The sequence below is a fragment of the Aulostomus chinensis genome, chromosome 2 (assembly GCF_037954235.1).
Source record: "Aulostomus chinensis isolate RoL2024-O1b breed Wild chromosome 2, RoL_Achi_v1.0, whole genome shotgun sequence".
Classification (NCBI taxonomy): domain Eukaryota; kingdom Metazoa; phylum Chordata; class Actinopteri; order Syngnathiformes; family Aulostomidae; genus Aulostomus; species Aulostomus chinensis.
In genome coordinates, this window is record NC_141321.1 from 21812882 (window position 1) to 21833926 (window position 21045).

General features: G+C 41.2%; 1 protein-coding gene across 2 annotated transcripts in view; it reads left to right on the top strand.

Moving 5' to 3' along the window:
* The first annotated feature begins 4046 nt into the window (after positions 1-4046).
* LOC147269433 (uncharacterized) overlaps positions 4047-21045 on the top strand; it is a 36244-nt gene continuing 19245 nt past the window's right edge. Inside the window, exons 1-2 of one of the 2 annotated variants that reach the window (XM_086184877.1) lie at positions 4047-4203; positions 9393-9468. In XM_086184877.1, the coding sequence (XP_086041003.1) occupies positions 4182-4203; positions 9393-9468 (98 nt within the window). In that variant the 5' untranslated portion in view covers positions 4047-4181. The remainder of the gene's footprint in view (positions 4204-9392; positions 9469-21045) is intronic. The other variant, XM_086184870.1, reaches the window with a different exon arrangement.

A 21045-nucleotide genomic window follows, 5' to 3' on the forward strand; every position in this document is an offset into this window, starting at 1 on the left:
GAGAGAGAGAGAGCGCAAGACCGACAGAGAAAAAGCCCTCAATGATAATGTATGACCTGTCTACGGTGTTCATGGTAGAGGAAAAGAGTGCAGCGGTCCATTTAAAAAGAAGATTATCATGTCAAGATACAGTAATACCTCAGTGAACACTGATATTCATCAGTGTTGGTGCTCTGCTCAGCCTGTCTGGGTGTGAACATTTAGAGTAGCTAATCAGAAAAGGAGTGTGTGTGTGTGTGGGACGTGTTGGCTCCGGGCAGTCTCATAAACTGACCATCTTGACTTTGAACACAAATCAACGTCTGATGTTCTGTGACATTAAAGCGGCGATTTAAACACACATCTAACAGTATGTTTAGTATATATTTTGAACATATTGAAAAAAATGAAGATGAGATGTACAGCTTTAGAATAGATTTTTCAGACCAATTTGCATTTCAATCTTTATGGCAATTCAGCTGTGACTTGGCATTGAATTGCTCTTTTTCTGAACAAAGCAGCAGTTCCTGATGTCACTATGGATGAGTAGGAGCTTGTCAGCATCTTCATTATCAATCTACTGTAGGTGTGACTTCTCAACATCAGTAAGCCACATTCTCTAAATGCACATTCACATGTTTTTGAAGGCCTACTTACCCATAATCTTTTAAGCCTACTGACGCATCATCAAGGATCTCAGCCTACTGACGTCTGGGTATCTCTGGACACTAGACTGCTAGTAAACTCACAGTCATTTTGTCAATGACTCAGTCCAACCCACTAGCTTTTGAGAGAGAGAACTGCGATGCTAACTTCCTGTTTCACAAATCCCTGCAGTACTTTATATATAAAAAGTATATCTGAGGGTAAAACTATTCTTATTATTTCTCTCTGTTATATCAGGTCCATATTTGTTGTCTTGGTTCTGCTTTAAAACTCATTTGAGCCATTTCCAGAGCCTTCAGGCTGACTCCCTCCCACCACTTCAGCACTCCTCCTCTGCCATTGGTTCTTAGGTAAATCAGTCCACAGGCCTGCATCAGGCTTCTTCTGCTCTTCTACGCCTTCTCCTTTAATTGTCCTTCTGTCATTGCTCCCCTTGCTACTTTTCTGTTTCTGCTTTAATACATCTAATAACCCAAATATACCTAACTGCAAAAAGGACAGACAGAACACAGTTAAAGGAAAAGTGTGTTAAATTTATAATACGTGATACAATTGAACTTAATATTCATATTTATATTTTCATTAGTCGACAGACACCTGAAACAAAGAAATGTTTTGTTTTTGTTAGTTTAGCACTTCATGCTTCCTCTCGAGCAAGTCATTACTACTCATGTTGCATCTGCAGCAGCACAGAAGGGGCCAAATCAGACCCTTCAGATTTTAGTTTGCTTCTTTCCTCATTCTTTTTTCTTATTTTTTTCCAAATACATAATTCATGGTAAACAAGTTAAGCTCTCTAAACTGGCTCAAACTAGGGCAATACTTTTTGATTTGATGCTGAATACATTAGCTGTTTGCTACATCCTGCCAAAGGCTCATACAAGAACTAACTGATCCAGATCACATCCATAGGTGAGTTGTTGCTTGTAATGTTACCTTTATTGAACCTGTACGTAGCATTACCGTTCCTTGACGGAGGTGAGGAGGTTGAACAAGGACAGTCGACTGTGCAACCGCGTGGGGACACTTGCATCCTGTGAAGGAAGAACTCAGACCAGTTAAATTTCTGCATGAAAATGTTTGATCAATTACATGGGCCTAATTCATCTCTGTACACACAAATTTGCTCTTACACACATTAGTACTTTTTCTACCACCTAAATTGAGGCTTACAGACAGAAAGCCTTTTAGCTGTTTGTAACACTTTGCTCCTAACATCTGTCGTGTACCTCCTATAACACTCAGTCAGTCACCAAAGCTCGTAAAGACTCTTATGTTACAAGACGTACACAATAGAAGTCAGGAGAGTTACAAACTGCTCCCTGTTTGTGAGCTAAAAAAAAAAAAGTGTACAGTTTTTGGAGGAAATTTGTGCACAATAACATTTGACAGCTGAAGCTCAATATTCTTATTTAATCAGTCAAAATGACTCCTTCAAATGGTGGCTTGTTCACTGTCATTTGTCATACATATTGTAAATGTGATTGTTACATGATATCATGAAAGAAAAACAACAGACATGAGACTAATCATAGCATTTACATCAAAATCACGCAGCTCTTTATAGTTTAGAAAGCAACATGAACACAAACACTGAGTCAGTGCTATCAAACCTAAAAAGCCCAGGGCTAATTTAGCTCCTTGTCACACCACTGAGAGCACAGTTATCCAAGACTTATCAGTTTAATAATGCAATTGAGACTGGGTTAAGTGTAGTGTGAAAAGAGGTAATAATCATTTCAGAGTTGACTAAGATTAAAGTTTGGCTTACAGCCAGTCTTACCCCGTGTTGGTTGTTAAAGAAGCTAATTAAACATGAAAGCTTCTCCTCAGGAGCCAGAAAGATTAAACAGCCTCGAGTGGATTCTTTCTCCAACTAGAAAAATGTAATGATCGGATGACACCAGCATGCAGTATGTAAACATTGATTGTACTGAGTGTGCTTTTAGATGCAGTATTAACCATCGCCAAGGTGTTTGTGATGGATGTGACATGTAATAATAATGTTATTACATAGTAAGTATGTAACTAATCTGTTCAGTACAGCTCAGGATGAAAACTGTGACTGTGGGAGTGTCTTCAACTTATAATTGCATCAAATATAGAGACAGCCTTTACTGTACTTGTCATTAATTCCTTTGTCTCCTGTCCTACATAACCACATGAGGCCAAAGACAGTTTGTTCCTCTTTCTTCCACATGGTTGTGCTTATCCTCAGTGTGTATTCCCTGCAGGCCTCACATTTAGATAAGCATTAATTAATGCTTCAGCGCTGAGCCTCTTTTTATCTGCCAGTTTTCTTATGAGTGAGAGAGTGAATCATTTGTTGGTAGATATTAGTAAAATTTATTGTTAAGCGCTCAGGAGGAAGAATGGCTGAGTGGTTTGTATCAAACCTGCTCAGACTACCAGACCAAATCAGAGTTTTAGCATAACCAGATTTGATCTCGGGTGGTATTAAATCTTCTGCACAGCAAAAGAACACAAATGCCCTTTTGAAAATCGAATTCAATCATACTTGGTGTTGGTTTGAAATCTGATTCCAATCTGATTTCAAAGTGTTACCTGCAACCTTTTCTCCACAGATTGTCCACCTTCAACAAATGTCTTGACAGACAGGACTTGCTCTTAGAGGGCTACAGCACATTCTAAAACTGACATGCTACCTATCATCATGAAAGGACCTGAGGACTGCATGTTCCCACCATTCCTACTTTATTGATGGTGCCATACACCCCACTGCACATGACTGCAGCAGAGTACATGGCAATGTAAACGAACCTCCTCCCAATTGAGTTCTGCACTGTGATTTGACAGCAGGACTATATGGAGGGCGGAATGCTGGAGATCCATTTCTCATCTTCTGAGCGGGAAAGCCTTGTCACCACCCTGTATGATTACTTGTACCTCTGCATTTACCATAGCAACCCATGTAGATGGGTTCCAGATGTCTGGATACACAAAAAAACAAAACAAAAAAAACAGACAAAGATGGGATCTTAGAAGTATACCTGTTTGCCTGCAGCATTGTAAACAAGACCAACAGAAGCATGGCAGCTTCAGCCTCTATCAATGCATGACTACAACAGAGTGAAAACAGGGAACTTTGTAAAGGTAGACATTGCACTGTATAAATGCCAAACAATTTCAGTATAACATAAAGTGAGACAGCTGCACAGCTGTGGCTTCAGAGTGCATTAAGAAACGTGTATTAAGACATTCACTGTGGTAGCTTTCTCCTCGCCTGGCTGAGATTTGTCAGCCCTGAGCTGCAGCCAAGCTCCTGTTGCTGAGGGGAAACCAGCTGCACACTCATTCAGCCCTCCTGCCTGTTCTCCCACACATGGAACACCCCTCTCCACCCCTGCCACACACAGACATTTGGTACATCCCGCCAGATCTTCTCTAGCTGGTTTGTCACTGACTCAGTAGTTTCAGAGCGTTCAGCTAACCACGAAAGAACGAGGACGTGAAAGGAGAGAAATCCTCTGCTAGCCTCTGATATCTCAGTCTCCTGGTTGTTTTAGTACCCTGATATGACCCTGTTCAGCCCAAGATGTGAGTATATCCCTTTGTGTGGGCGATTGTGTGTGTGTGTGTGTATGAGAGCGAGCGAGCGAGAGAGAGAGAGAGAAAGAGAGAGAGAGAGAGAGAGAGAGAGGCGGTGAGTGTGTGTGTGTGTGTGTGTGTGTGTGTGTGTGTGTGAGTGAGTGTGTTTGTGTGTGCGCGCGCATGCATCACTGTGCTTCTGAAAAACAATATTTTCCACTGTCGCGTATTTTTCTTTCATTTTACTTCCTTGCTTTTCATTTCTCCGCGTTCGCTTTCGTCATTTTAAAGCCCGGGTTTACTTTCACTTTTGCCTCATGGATTTTTGCTGCCTTTCCTCGCACATTTCACATTCATTTAATTTCATTGAAATACAGGGAGGTTGGAGTTTATGACGGTAAATATTTGAGTAAGAGGTGTTCCTTCATGGAACTTCATGGCTGCACCAGTACGATCAAAAACCCAACCTGTCTCCCACTGGCAAGGTCAGCAGGCTCTCTGGCCATAAAGGCTTGTTCCACTGATCGCCACCGGTTTAATTATGTACTCCCCCCACTCTGGTGATGAACTAAAGCTTGTTTTTGTTTTAATTCTTTCATTTGTTTTACCCTAAGAGTGAATAGTCCGTCCCTTTGGGAGCATCGGGGCACATTTACCAGGCATGCAAGCAGCTTGCAAAAGCTTTAGCAGAATTTAAGGGTTGAAAGTCTAACTCATGTTAGATCATTTATCATTTTCACTGTCATGCAAAAGTTCCAATTTATCTCTTTCTTTCCAGCTTTGTTTGGCATACGGATCTTAACTTTTGGCGTCTTTCCATAGCTGCAGTTCCTGTGTCGTATCTGCTTAAATTCTATTATATATCATTATTTCTTCCCTTTTATGACAGTAATGTCTAATGTTTATCCTCACTTAGCCCTCAGAGTGGAAACAAAAATCCTTCCTTCAGCGTTGCAGGCTGCTTCTAGGTCTGAGGTCATTTGCCATGCAGGAAATAAAGATGCAGTATGACAGAGTGCGGACTCTGTCAACAAGAGTTTGCTCGCTATCTTGTCCACATTTGACTATGTTCATTTTATATGCCGGGTGCCTCACTGTTGCCTGAATAATACACTTTGCGGCAGGTCAGGGCTTAAAAGACACTACACGGACAAGGAATGGGAGCCGTATTTATTGAGTTGAACATTTGCAAAAGGAGGCAAAGAGAGAGAACAAATTCATCATATTATATAAAGCATAAAACCCCGCTAATTCTTTTTTTTTTTAAATAAATGAAGCAATTAATTGAGCACGATGAATCTGAAAATTCATGCCATATTGGAGTAAGTGCTAGCAGCTTTCCTCTAAGCTAGCATCAATCAGTTTTTCCTCCTAATTTAGGTTTTAGCTGTGTCATTATCAATTACATCAAAGCATGACAGTTATAAACGAGAGTGTACAATAGGCTCCAGAAAGAAATAGAGCAGAAAGAACCTTCCTGCAGCGTTTTTAACAAGGTACGAAGTAGTTCCTTAAGCCTGCCAAAGATGGTTAACGTGAAATATATTTTGTCGCCTCATTCATACTCTTTGAAATGATTGTGGCAGAGGCATTTAGTCATAATTGCTTTGTTATTAAGTGGAAAGCAAAAGTTTGAGAATAAATGCAGACCTGTGAACAGGATTACAAAATGTTTGTTCTTCTCTGAGAGGCATATTTCCATCCGTGATCAGCTCGGAGATATAATGCATGCAATTTAGTGTTTGCAGAATTAGTTGGTTGTAGACTGATTGAAAATTACACAGAGCATTTTAGAAATGGGGTTCAACACAATGCGTGAAAAATCAAGAAGATCAAACCAAAAAAAAAAGAGGACGAATACGGAAGATTTTTAGCCATGTATTGTTATCAGATCGTTTTATTATCAGTGACTTCAAAGCGAACAGATTAATACCACATGCAGTTGTAACTTGTAGTTTGAAATTCACATTACTCTTCTTGATGGGTCTACATTTTTAAGGTCCAAAATTCAGGAGGCTACTGTATTTGTGGAGGCGGATGTGTTAATATTGTGATTAGGTTGACCTGTTTTGGTGTATTCGGATCAATGCTAGCGACTGCTCGTCACAGGTAGTCCAGGCACTCGAGTCGCTTTATCCCCTCCTGCCCTCAGAAGGAGCAAAGCTTTACCTCAGTGTGGCTGTTGTTTCTAGCTAGTGTGATTAATCCAGTGTTCACTCTGGTCAGTATGATGCGACAGTCGGGCACTCAGCCTAACTTCCACTGATACAAAGCACAGTGACAGACTGCAAACCGCAGCGAAGGCTTTATACCTCATTACAGGGGATCGCGTGTGACCTTGATATGTCCTCTGGTGCCCTTTGCTCCTATTTTTTCACAACAAGCTGTCTGTTGAAATGTGTTTGAGGTTGTTGGTGTTTCTATCTGTACTTTGTCAGCTAGAGTGTATTATTTTATATATCTTATCTGTTTGGAGAAAACTAGCGGTGACCCTCGAGGCTTCTAGATGTATTGACTAGAAAACACTTACAACTCTTAGAGGGGAAGCCCTGAATACTGAATATGAACATGTTATCTGTGAAATTTGTTTATTAAAAATCAGTAGGTGTTCCTGATCACCGATCCAGACCGTCGTCCATTCCTCAGATTACCATCATTCGTACCTTTTTAAGATATGCTCTGATTTTTCAGATTATATTGAAAACTGATCATTTGGTTTTAGTAAATGCATTGATTTCCAGCAGCAGAAACATTCCTCTTTTGTCCTTTTCACACCGACTCAACAAATTTCATGGAGCTTGGTCCATGACGCGTCCAGAAGAATACAGCTTAGAGTCATATCCTGTCATATGTCCTATGTAGCAATGACTGCATTTGTGATTATCTGTGAGTCTTGTCCTGGTGCTCCATCATATACAGGATATGGTAACACAGACCACCATATACGGGAGAAATGCTGGTATATCATTTCCTGAGATGGCGTGCTGTATTTGTGCAGGCATCTGTGCTGTTTAAAACAAAAGTGGTAATTTGGAAATCTTTGGCTATTGAAAATAAAAGCTTTGGTTTAATAGCGGACCAAGCACTGTTAAATGGAATGAAACACTGCCAGTTTTGGCTTATCTGTCTTATTTCTAGTGACTGGAGAAGGGAGCAACAGCAAATATTGAGTATGTTCTCACCTTGGATCCACTCCTCCCCTCGCCTCCTAGTACGAGGAGGTGTAGATCAAGATGTTCCTCAAGCTTTTTCCTCTGTAACTTTACTTGATTCACTACGTGTGTTGGGAAATAGGTGTCCTGTCGTCTGAGTAGACAACCGACTTCAATAGATCAACATTTAGATTCTTTTGACCATCTAAACTGAACATATCTTTTTATTATTTCACCGCCAAAAGGTCAAATCCTGTGTCGCTCAAAGTGAGACATTCTCATTGCTGTCATCAGTGTTACATGGCTAAAATGGCGGCTGGGTGGTTTGTTGGTGGGGGTGAGAAACAGATTTCAGAGTACCTCTTTGGAGTATTTCAGCCTCTTTAGAGGAGTTTTTCAATCCAGGATGGGGGCATGCAATTTTTTTAAAGCAAACTCATGGTTATTTAAAAATTAAGAAAAGGAATTTGTGCATCCAGTCTTCGATTTGTATCTGGACAAAAATGAAATGCGTTATTCCTTTGCCTGTGTTCCACCCCCATGTTTGGCATTGACCTCACACAAGACAGATAGACTGGCAGCATGCAACTGGCATCACAATCCTCCAGAGGTCATAAAAAAGCACATATAAAAATGTGAACCAAAATCAGTCAACATCAACATGTCATCCCTCAGCGTCAAAGCCAGATTAATTACTGGGCACAATGTGGGTTCAGATTAAAGGATGGAAATGTGACCAATCTCTGGGATTTATTTTGTCCAGATTACACAAATTTTAAAGTAGGAAGTTAAAAGAAAAACTAACTATCAAATCCATAGGTGCATGTATGTCTTTTTTCCCCCCCGAGAGTGGGCGTTTTATACGAAGCCTTCACCGGAGAAGCTAATTGCAGATATACAATTGTGTTTCATAAATAGGAGTCTGATTACATCCTGAAGTTTTGCTCCTGTAGAGCGAGACAGCAGCGCTCAGAAGCCTCCACATTTGAAAAACAATATGGTTTCGAGCTGCCTGTCTAATACTAATCATCCTGTAATGTAAATATATTCTCATTCCAGGAGTGGAAGATGTTACTTACACCTGAAAGTCAAATCTGGTACAGGTGCAATAATTTAACCAAGATATGTTTTAAATGAATGAGTACTCTTGTCAGTTTTCTTGCTTCGAATAAAACACTCAAAGATTAGAATATGGACTGGGGTGAGTCATCAGTGTGTAAAATATTTCACAGTACAAGACATTTTGCATCATTTCTGTCTTCTTGCCAATGCGCAGGCATGTAAAAGTCAGAGAAGCCAACCAGCAGGGCTCTAACCTGTTAGAAAATTATCTCTGTGGTGCAGGTAAAAGCTCAAACACGTGTTTGTTTTTTTCCACACATTCAAACCCACACTTAATTAATTGTAGCTTCCAGCCATTTGACTGTCACGCTGTGCGAGTGCATGTGCAGCTGGCCCAGTCACACTCCATTCACCACCCATCTGTCCATGTCAGACCTCCTCTCTTCCTCTCCTCTCCTCTCTTCCTCTCCTCTCCTCTCCTCTCCTTTCCTCTCCTAAATCAATGCCAAGCCACCACCAGCTCGAGCATTGAGCTGTTGGCATGCCCTGTAATCAAGATGGCTCATGGTTAATTGGCCCGTTGGAGCATGTGCATGGAGGTATTTGTAAGAGAGACACGCAAAGATGGGGGAGGGCAGGGAGTTTCACTTAATATCTGGTGGAGAATTCTGATGTAGCCAACAAGAGACAAAAATGGAGGTGAACAGCTGTGAGAGGAGACATAAAGAACCGCCGCTGTCACTCTCAGCCGGCCTCCCAGTTATTAACATGTCAAATGATGCTAAAAAGTACAGCATGGAATTGTTCTCTGAATACCAGCAGACATTACGTTGGTCAATTTAAGAAGAGCAAAATTTAAGGAAGCGTAAATATACACAGATATGGGTTTGTTTGTTTTTCTTCCATTCTTTATCACCGGGCTGGGCTTTGTTACACTGCTTTTACCGTATCACTATAAAGTTAATTGGCTGTTCTTCCACACAGACATGAGCATGAGTGGAGAGTTGAAGTCCAGCCGCTCCAGGGCAGCAAGTAAGAGGGCCAGCAACACCACTTATGGGTGAGTAGCACACAGACATACACACGCTCACACACACACACACACACACAAACCCACTTTCACCCACACATGCTCGGAGAAAATCATGTGCTCTATTATTTCTTGCAGGTCTTTATCTGTAACTCGATGGCTGCACCTCAGCTTTTCAATCGATGCAGCATTATTTCTTATTAGCTGCATAACGGCTGTGTGTTGTGTGTATGTGTGTGTAGGCTGTTATTGATTTTACCCGAGTTGCTGTCTCTATCAGTCAGTGTTTTAATCTATCTGTTGATGAAGTGCGCACATATGATAAAATCTGATTACCGTGGTTTGCTTCAGGTTCAGTACAGTTGCATTCACATTAACTGCAGGTACTGTAGGTAGATGGAGGATGGAGTTCAGGGCAGAGCTAGAGAGAACAGTGTGTAGGCCTGTTCCTACTCCTCATCGCTCTTAGCTCTGTTGGCTTGAGCTATAATGATGAGAATAAACCACAGAAAGTACTCTAGGTGTGTGAAGTGTGAGTAGATTTGATTTTCTTGGCTTGTACCCTGCTGCCTCTTTTCTCCCATTTCATATGGAAAACTTCATAAAATCTCTGACGAGCCCACGGCATGCAAGTAAATCAAAACTTCAGGAGACGTCTCGACTGGATTTGTTTATTTCCATGAAAAAAATGAACATACCTTGGTAGAGATGAGTGCAGCATCCGAACAAACATGGGAGACAGGACTGCAGCTGGTTACACAACCGCGCGACAAAACCGTGTGTGACAGCAACATCAGTTCAAATAAAAGTTAGATTGACAGAATCTTTCTGAGATGAATCAACTAGGACTCTCCACCTGTAGTTAGAGGTTGCTTAGTAAGGCTAACTGATTAATTCATACTGAATGACACAAGAACTTTTACTCCGACTGTAACTTTATTACATTTTTTATATCCTTACGGACAGGAAATGGAATGTTGAACATAATTATAGAGTTATTTGTTTGTGTTGTTAAAATTTTGGGAAGAGCAGTGAGTTTGAAAAGTCTGTCATTCCCCCCTTGATAACACTGGTCTTCTTGGAGTCTGTGGGGAATTTGGAGGTTATTGGAGCAAAAATCTCTCTGCTCAGAGTTCCATTGTCTGACAGAAGATACATCTGTTGATGTTCGGGCTTGAAATTCTGTGTGTAAAGATTATAGTTGTGACGATGAATTGAACAGAATTTTTTGACAAACACCTTCTCCTGCTTTCCGTGTGATTACAAATCTTGCACTTTAATAAAAGATGGAAAAGCTGACTATTAACTGACTATCTCATCTACACAGATGCAAAAAAACCAAACAGAAATAAGAAGAAAAATGAAACCCCTGTGAGAATCTGTATCAAAAGAAGTGCACATGACTTGCGATTGAGATTGATAATGCGATTCAAATATTGAAAGAACTAGTGTAAGCTTAATCATAGACAATAATAGTTATAGTAGTAATGATACGCATAAACAGATGTAGTAATATGTATGCCGACCTGTTTGTCCAAAGCCCGATCAGTAAATCTCATCACTATTCCGTGTGTATGCAGAACTGGGACTCCCCATATGTCTGCAGCTCCCAAATAGCTGTTTCTACATTCTGGGCAGCTCAGCTCCTTGTCCCTCTCATGGCTTTATCATATCATAGAGAAGCATTAATATTGCAGTGGGACATTATATATTATATCCCCAACATGTCTGTCAGAGCAGTTAACCTGGGGAGGATGCTGCTCTTCGCCTGTGTTCCCTCCTCCATCGCCCCCGTCTCTGGCCATCTCCGTCTAAGCTATAAACCCCCAAAAGTTATTTGCCCATTCAGCCATGTAGTTATTCAACAGTGTGCGGCCATGCATTAATGAGGTTAGTCATACACATATACACACACACACACACACACACAATCAGCAAGCACAACTGGAACACACCTGAGGTCTCAGCCCTGATCCCATGGGCCCACCTGATGTTTCTCAGAGATGACATGGACTGGAAGCAGACCACGTCAGCACTCTGTGCCCCCTTCAGGTTTATGGACACACGCCAGACAAACTAAAGAGACAGCTATGGAACCTGATGAGTGGAAATGTGTGCATATAAAAAGTAATGAATATGCTTTCATGTTTATTGGAAGCCATCTTGCACCACTCGAGAGAAGAACTGATACGTGAGAAAACTACAACACAGCCAAAGCTAGGGATATAAGTCATGGCAAGAAAAGTACCAAAAATGTTTCTGTCCAGACTCGAATAATCCTGCTCTTTGACGCTGGCAGCTGTGTGCCCTGTCCCCACCCTCTTCCCACTGTTCTCACAGAGCTGGCCAACAAACACCACCAAGTCCTGCAGGCAGACCCCTCTAAACATAACTGTCTGTGGCCCAGATTACTCTTTGAACAAACTTTCTGTCACACTGATAAGTTTTCATTTTAAAATGCATAACTTTTGCTATGTTTACACATCCATCCACACAACTTGAGCATTTGCAGACCTCAAACTCTGCTGACCCCGTATCAATGTGTGAAAACTTATTTCAGTGGAGTAGGATTCTTTTTTCCCCATTCTCATGATAGCTAACACATTTCCCTTCATCTCGTCCCATCGCATTTTCTCAAGTCTCCCCATGGGCCGATTGTTCCAGGGCAACATAAGGATTTTGACGTCATTTATTGACTGTGTGACCTCACTATGACAAGTCTCCCCTTAACTTGGCAAGCCCCACTTGTGGAGGAAGGGATGGAGGGAGGAGGAAGAGAGAGTGATAAGTGTCTGTGATTTAATGTGCTCCTGCTCCAGTGCACTATTAAACTACATAAACACGGTACTATAAGAAGGCTCAGATGCCATGTGTGTGTGTGTGTGTGCGTGTGTGTGCACTTTTGAGTGTGTGTGAGTCAATCACCTCCTGACTTAGAAAACCCCACTGATCAGCTATGCCCAAAGCTTCTGCAGTTTGTGATTCTAATTATAACTCTGTAATTATGTCCTCCAGGGAGGTGATGTGATGTGTTTGTGGTTTGTTTGTTTTGCACATTTCTCAGAAATTTATAGAAAGATAGACGGAACAAGTGATTAACTTTTGAAGGTGATCCGGATCAGATAGTTGATCCTGGAACCTGAGGACTGTTCCAGACTTTTTGTGCGATATAAACATGAGCAATATTTTCCAGGACAATTTATAGATGAACTTCACTGTGAATGAAATGATTTCATGTTAAGTCGTGGTACGTGTCTTTATCTGATATGGTGAGGAAATGAATTGAGGCCATGTATTTTAATTAGAGAGGAAAGTATTTAGCTCTCTGGGATGGTATGGATCGTGTTCTGGAATGTTGATACAGCAGTGCTATTTTTACTGGTTGGGAAGAAATGTATGGATTTTGATGGATGGATTTTCATAATCTGTACCCATGTAGCCTCTCTTGCTCTCTGTTCCCTTCTAGTTCATTTATGTTTCTCTTTTTTTGTTTTTCCGAGTCATTACTGTGATGACTTGGCAACATAAAAGCTTAAAACATAGCTCCAAAAGAACGTGTAGTAATACCTGTCTCACATAAATATCCCATTTGTTTCCAGCTTTATACAGTGTTCATCTTTTCATCTGCTCCATTTTGCATCTCGGTGGAAGGGGTGGCCTGAACACCGAGCAGTAGAGCGTACTGAGCATCTGGTCTGATATTTTTGTCAGTTCACTTCATTCTCTGATCTGTTTAAATTATTAGAGGGGCTGGTCATAGAGGAATTCGAGTTATGGATGGAAACGATGCAGTGATCCCATCTGTCATACGGGAGCAGGAGGGATAGAGGCATCATGGCAGGAACACTGGATGACAATGGTCTCTCCGTCCTATCTAATGCCTAATGTGCTGAAAATCTGGGGCAGCGTGCTTTAGGGGGGCGAGGGGCCATCCAGTGATCAGATGGTGACTAGTTCGATCCCCCGGCATCCCAGAGTGTTGAAATCCCCCAAGTTGGCACCTTGCTTGGAAACCTATGCCATCAGTGAACGTGTGTGTGTGTGTGTGTGTGTGTGTGTGTGTGTGTGTGTGTGTGTGTGTGTGTGTGTGAGAATGAGGCAAAAGCACTTGGAGTACTACTTAAGTTGAGAAGTCACACGATAAATTAAGGTTTTTCCTTGATTGTTGGACTCATTTCTGGAAAGCTTATTTGCTGGAGCGCAACACCAGTGTTCACCAAATGTCACTCTAGGATGGAAAATTTCTTCATTAAATTGAAAGTCATGTATGAGACCGAATCAGACGCCAATTTCAACACGTCAAGGTTTTACTTTACACAGCAAAAGGACGCTAACAATTCTATGTGGATTATTTTTATTTAAAGAAACTGTTGTCTTGCAACTTGATACAGCGGAGTTTAAGAAAGAGAGAAGGACACATAGAATAATGTACAAAAAAGAGCCAAAACACACAAAAAATTTGCTGTTTAAACAAAAGTATGTATGTATGTAAAAGTAGGTATGTACTGTTTTGCTCAATTTGCACGTTTGTCCAAAACACTGAACACGCAGACTGTAACAAGGGGAAGAATGTCCAATTTAGTTGATCAACAATTAAACAATAGCAAATATAAAGAATAAGTAAAAATATAAGTAAATAATGGAACAAAAAAAATCACATACTCAGAAAAGTTATTTGACTGCAATAGATTTTGACATGTCAAGATCAACATCGAGGTGGCATCATTTACATGAATAAGGACGGAATTACTGAGTGAAGAGATAAGCGAAGGAGTTCCATGCAGCTGTGTTAGAGATTCATTATTGCAGAAGTATTTTCAATCTGCTGTGAATAGATGTTAACCTGCCGCTTTACACGTTTAAACCAACAAACCTCTGGTCTTTCCATCAAGTCTGTGTTCACTGTTTTGAAAAAATGGTGTAGAATATTTTGTTAAAAGGGAAATCACTGCAGAAGATCTTTGTTGTTGTGTCCGATCTGAGAAGACGACCATGAAGGTCAAGTGGATCCCTGTTTTATGAAGCACGTAGTAGCAACTGAAGAAAAAACTGCTGTATTGTGTAGTAACATAATAAATTGATTTATGTTGGTTTTGAGAAAAACTACCTTTTTAGTTCCACCCGTGTACCAATTTAGCAGATATTACAAAATTCCCATATCAGTGCTAGTAATGAAACATTCTGTATACCTGAGAGATTTTGATCAGACATATGAACTTGGGGACAGCACATTCTAGACAACTGTACACATCCCTTTGCATAAATGTGCTGAAACATTTTCACCTTGTCTAAAAGAATAGTAAATTAAAATCAAAAATTGAAAGCCCATTTACAAATCATTGGCTTATCTGATGGCACACAAAGTAGGGACAAGAAAAGAGAGACTCGGGCAAAAAAAAAGTCAAGTAATCCTGCATGGTTTTACTGTTGTAAATATTAAAAACTCAAAGTGCAGCAAAATTGTTTAATTTTAGTCACACCTGTCTCCCACTGATGTGTTCCTTTGCAACTCTTGTCATTTATTTGGACTCTTTTTATAGCCAGAGGCTCAGCTAGATGACCTCCGTAGAAGCATTGAAGCAAAGCTGAGATTCCTCTGCCTGCGTGGAAGACCTCAGACTGATGGACGTATTTCTGTGAGATTAGCCTGATTGTTAAAACACAGCTGTTGTGACACTCACCCGTAGCTAAAGCTGTACTCATAACATCCTGCTCATCTTTTAAAAATGGAAAGAGAGCCTTATTTCAAGAGAACGGGAATCCATGTGGACAGGCAGATAATGCCTCCTCTTTTGAAAGGAAATACAAAAATATAAACAGAAAGATACAGGCAACATAAAGCTCAATCCTGATCATGGGCCATTATTCCTGTGTTGAACAAATCTTAGTATGTGGCCAAGGGCAAACAAGGCAAAGAAAATCACCCTGCTGCAGTAATGGCTTTAGCTAGTGTTCTTTTTTATTGTTGTTCATTTGTTGAAAAGTGCAGTTCAGTCTGATGAATTTCTCACCATTTAGTTTCTCCCCACAAACGGCGAACCATTCTGCTTCCATCAGCACCTTGACAAAATGAAGTTAAATGAAGTGTGGATGGCGTTCTAGGCCTGTGTGACTAATACATCAGTGTTTTCATTCTGAATAGTAATGTTGTTCAGTCCATGTCAGGCTCTGTATGGCCAATCAGACTGACTGGAGAACATGCCACAGAAGCAGGAGGTTTTCAGCACTGTGGTGAATCAAAGTCAATCCAAACAAAGTGTAAACACGACGTCTCTACAAATTCCTGCTGCGTTGCATTTAAACAGTTGGGACAAAAAAGTAAGCTGCTGCAGATGTTTGCGGCTGCTCCTTTACAATCTGGTCAACTGCTGGCAGAAAAAGTTTGACCTCCTCTAAGCTGACAAGGCAATATTTTGATACGTTTTTTTTTTGTTTTGCTGGGGGGGTTTTTGCAGGATTTTTGCAGGGAAATTTCACCCAAACTTGAGCTTGAGTGTAACATTAGCCCAGGAAGAACGTCGGACTCCTTCGTGAATGCTCTCTGATTAGTTTCATACGTTCTTAGCATTCAGTCACTTGCCATTTTTTTCTTTTTTTATGAAACACCGCCAGGGTCATATTAATATGTGTGACAGAGTTTTTAGGCAATTACAGCAACTGTTGAAACATCGCAAACAACAGTAATTGATGAGGCTCAAAGCCGCACGATGAGCTAAGACATCTTGTGTGCTTCAAAGCCTCTGTTGGATTTAAACTTCAACAGCCTCCTATAAAAGCTCTTCGGGGTTAGAATGCGAGTGAGGTAATCTGACGAGCACGCCCCATGTGGAGTTTAAACTCTTTTTTTAGAAATTGTTCACATAATCTACTTCATGCTCTTGTGTGTGCAATCGAGTAACTTGTTTTTAACGTCTCACCCTTCTCCATAGCAGCAGTTTTATCCCCCTGTTGTCATAACCTCATATTTGTGAAGAGCTGCAAACAATTCATTTTAGATGGGTTGAGAAGACGCTTCACACACTCACTTTTGTTTGAAGCGTACCAAAACGTATAGGCCTCAAAGAGTCCTCACACACTGTCCTTGAGTGAGTGAGGGACCTTGATTGGAAAACATGCAGACATGTGGCTAAAAAAACCCAAAACATAAATCAAATATTCATTACTGTAACCTATTTCCTCTTTTCTTTCATCATCAATTTCACCATTTAATGTTTCTGTTCATCTTTTTCCTTTAGTCCTTTGTGGGCTTTGTCTCCACAGGGATGCCCAGATGATGTACTGTCTGTAGTCCTGTGAGAGATGACAGGGGCTGTACTGTGGGTAAAGGTCGGTGCAGTCAGAGGTGGATGTACTGCTGGGGAAAAGGTCAGACTGTGCAGAGAAAGAGAGAAGAGTGCATCCGCTGAGCCTCTGAGATAGCAGAGATTAAGAAGTATAAAGAAAGAAGGAAGATAGTGATGGGATGGCTGCACATATGATGTTCTGCAGAGATAAAATTATGAGCCAGTGATGGGGACACCAATAGCTCATGGCGTGGTGATGACAATGACCATATGACAAAGTAAATATTTCTTCTTTTCGGGTGTGTGTGTGTGTGTGTCAATCTAGATATTCTATGGCTGTTTACTACTAGGCGTGATGAGTTCACTTGTGTCCTGCAGGTGCGTCACTCCACAGGAGCTGGTTCCACTGCTAATGAAGGCATCTCTATCCCTGCTGATTACTGGGAGCAGAAACGTAAGGGAAGCAGGTGCAGAGACAGAGAGAGAGCAAGAGAGAGGGAGAAACAGGCTCAAATAATGCATAAGAGTGAAAGACAGATGGAGTGTAATACAGAGTAACAGCAGTAAAGAGGACAAGTGTGAAACAATTGCGAGAGGAGTAGATAGGAGAGAATAATGCAGAGTGCAAAAAGAAGTAACAACAGTCAGGGAGACTGAGGGGTGAAGGGGGGGGGGGCAAGTGAGCACTGCGCTGCATGTCACTTGCCCCCTGGCGTGAACAATCCATCTCAAATTGATCTTCCAGCTCGGCCCAGCAGGGCATTCTGAATCAATCTCAAATTGATCTCTGTGCCAGAGGTCGGGAAAACTAGCAGTGGAGCTTATCAGAAATATAGTGGTGCTGGGAGGATCTGACAGGGAAACTTATCACACTGCACAACAGGAAATGGGCTCTGAGCCCCCGGGGCAGCAAGAGGACGAGCCTACACCCCATACACACACGCACATGCACGCACACACGCACGCACACAGAGATTCAATGTCTCTGCATGTAACCAACACAACCATACACTGACACATGCTCCCCTGTGTTCAGCACAGTACAGAGGGGATACTGTGTACACATGCATACACACTGGCAAATAAACACACACAGCCCGGGCACCACACACTTAAAGGCTACTTCAAAAAATAAAAACTCTCCCAGAGCACAATATGTCAATATATTTTAAGTTAGACAGGTGAGATGTGAGGCCTGGAGCTCTTAATGACTTATAACACATTTAATGTGTCTTCAGCAAGAGTGTGTGAAAGGCCTTAGGAAGGACAATCAATACTGGCTTGCATTTAGAGAGTCGGTCGTCTTAAAGGAGTAATGTCTCTTCAGGCCCAATAAAAAACAGAACTGTATAAACAACTGTTGAAGAGTACCTTTCACCAAGCAGTATCTCTGGAAACTCTTTAAATCCAATTCTGCACTTCACTACGTACAAGAGCTTGAAACACACAAAATCACGATATGTTCTGTGTGTGTGTGCGTGTGTGCGCGTGTGTGTGTGTGTGTGTGATTATTGTGCGATGGCCAGTGTTCCCATTTATATTTCTGGGGCATTGTGGACTTTTTTTTGTCACTTCCCCTTGCTGCTCAACACACCAGATTGAAACTGGCACCAACTTCAGAGTGTACGACTACAGACCGGAAAAAAAATAATAACTTAAAGTTCATTTTGATGACAGAGAGAGCTGCAGAATGACAGAGAGATAGGATCGGGTCGACCAAAACAGGCAATGAAAGTGCAGCAGAAAAGAGGGAGGGGTGTGTTTGAGCATGTCAGGGTACGGCAGGCGGCAGGACAGGCTTTTCAGTGGCTTGGACTGGAAAAGCTCTTTGTCAGCACAGAGGGGTAATGGGGGTTAGCAGGGGGAATGGAGGGAGTGTTGGAGTATTTGAGTATATAAATGTGAGTGTGGGTACAAGTAGCTGTTCCCTCCAAATAATACTACATCAACAACTGCAGTAACCCTCAGGACTGTAGAGAAATAAACACATACATGTGCAAGCAATAGTCAACTGTTATTAAGTTATTGTAAATTCGCTGAAAAATATCCCACAGACTACTAGAAGGGCACTCTGTACTTCGTTTGTGCTATGTTGAACTGATCGGCCCCAAAACTGAATGAATTCATTCTTGGCCTTTGCCCCACCTGCCACCAAGTTTTTAATGAAAATCGTTCAGATTTTTAAACCAACAGAATGAATACATAACCTCCTCAGCGAAGGTTGCAGTGATGTGATTCATGACTTGTGCCACGCACTTATTCTTACAACTACAACTTTTTCTACCAAACGCATAGCAAATGTTCCTCCTGTTTTGAGCCGTGGCCCCGACCACATCCTCAAAACATCCTCTGGCTGTCGCACAAAAATATAATTTCGTGTTTACAAATGTAATTTTAGATGGTCATCATTTGAATCAAGAGAAATTTTTTAAAATGTTCATTGAAAGTTATATTTGTGTATACTCTCAGTCATCCGGGTCATCGCAATTCTCAAAAATAATCAATTTAGGCAACTGGACTCACCTCTTGTAAGTGAAGATGTTTCACCTCTCAACCAAGAGGCTTCTTCAGTTTTCCTCTTTTCTGCTGCACAACTGAAGAAGCTTCTTAGATGAGAGGTGAAACATCTTCACTTACAAGAGGTGAGTCCATTTGCCTAAAATGATTATTTTTGGGAATTCATTGAAAGTTGCACAAATACGAAATAGTGACACACACACACACATATAAAATATTACACACACACACACATATAAAATGTTAATGTAAACAAAATTGGAATCAGTAAATTTGGCCAATGTTTGGGGAGGGGGGGAACTTTCCCTACCGAGTCATTACAGTCATGGCAACAAAATAATTCCACTAGATAGAGAAGCAATAACTCAGCTCTCATAGTACAAAGATAGATGTTGATATCAAAGCTGACCATTCGGTGGAGATGAGTGGAGGCTTGATCTGCTTCCAGCCACAAAGACTGGTCTCTCTTAGCACAAACTTAATTACAGTGCAGTGGGGGTACAGCAGATAACAGGCCAGACCTTTGTTGGACTCTAACATCCATCAGGGTCACACCTGCACTCATCCTTGGGATTCTTCTTCTCCGTTATAAAGAAATTCTCTTGATTCATAATCTTCCTACACAAGTTATTGTTACACGTTGACATGGTAGAGTAGTGAAAGCGTGTGGCTGAATTGTATTATGGCGGCTTCATTGTTGGGATCCTGGTGTTGCCCATGCTGGCCAGCTGTCACACCGTCTGATATGAGTCTTATTCATACCAGAGGTGGCTGCTGTGGAAAAGGGACTATCACTTTTCTTTTGTAATATCACTGTCAAGTTAGCCTTTAGCTCCTAAGGTTGTTTTCACACAAAATCAGGTGCTGCAATGGTTGTGTAGCAGCTTGGATGTGGTCACTACATGGCCCATATGCTGTGAACTGTAACCCCCCCGATCCAGAGGGTGGCAGCCTGCACCTAGTAGCAGCTGATCAACCACCAAAAGGAGAGGAACCACCTGAAATTCCAACTGCAGTAGCAATACGACACCATGTGACTGGAAAACCAATTGAAATTCTCACCAGCGTGATGTTGCATTCTCCGAAAGTTGACTGTAACTTCTCTGGGCCTCTTCTACCCACTGCTGCGACCCCACAGCTGCAACCCACTTTCCCCATTCAAATTTGTATAACGCCACAGCATTTGATTTGGGGTGCAACCAGGCTTACACAGTTTAGATTAGATACCCACCATCACATTAACGTGTGAATAGCTGACATGCACCGATGCTAATACTCTTTATAATTGCCCACACTGACCTAAGACACCAGCAGATATTTAAACGTTAATAGCAGGTAATAGAATCATCCCTGACATTAGGACAATACATTTTCTCTCAATATATCATCATATGATATCACATTTTTGACCATTCAGAATTATTGGAATTTATTCATTTATTTTTTAAAATGCGTTATGCATATAATTTGATCCGTATCCCCTTCTCAGTGTCTGTATGGACACAAAACTGCAGCGTATAGCAGAAGGCTGTTTGACAGCGTCGAGCTAATGTTAGCTGATGTTAAACTTTTGTCCAGGAGGATCACAGGCTGAGCTTGACTGTGCAAATGTCAGTCCTGTCGATCACACTTAAAGCCACAAATGACTCTCGGGAGGGGCGTCTCTGAATGGCAGCTTATTATTTGCCCTGCATATCCCCCCAAATTCTCACATTCATTCTTTTTATCATTTTGATGCATTCTTTCCTTCATGGCTAGATGACACACGTATATATATATATATATATATATATATATATATATATAT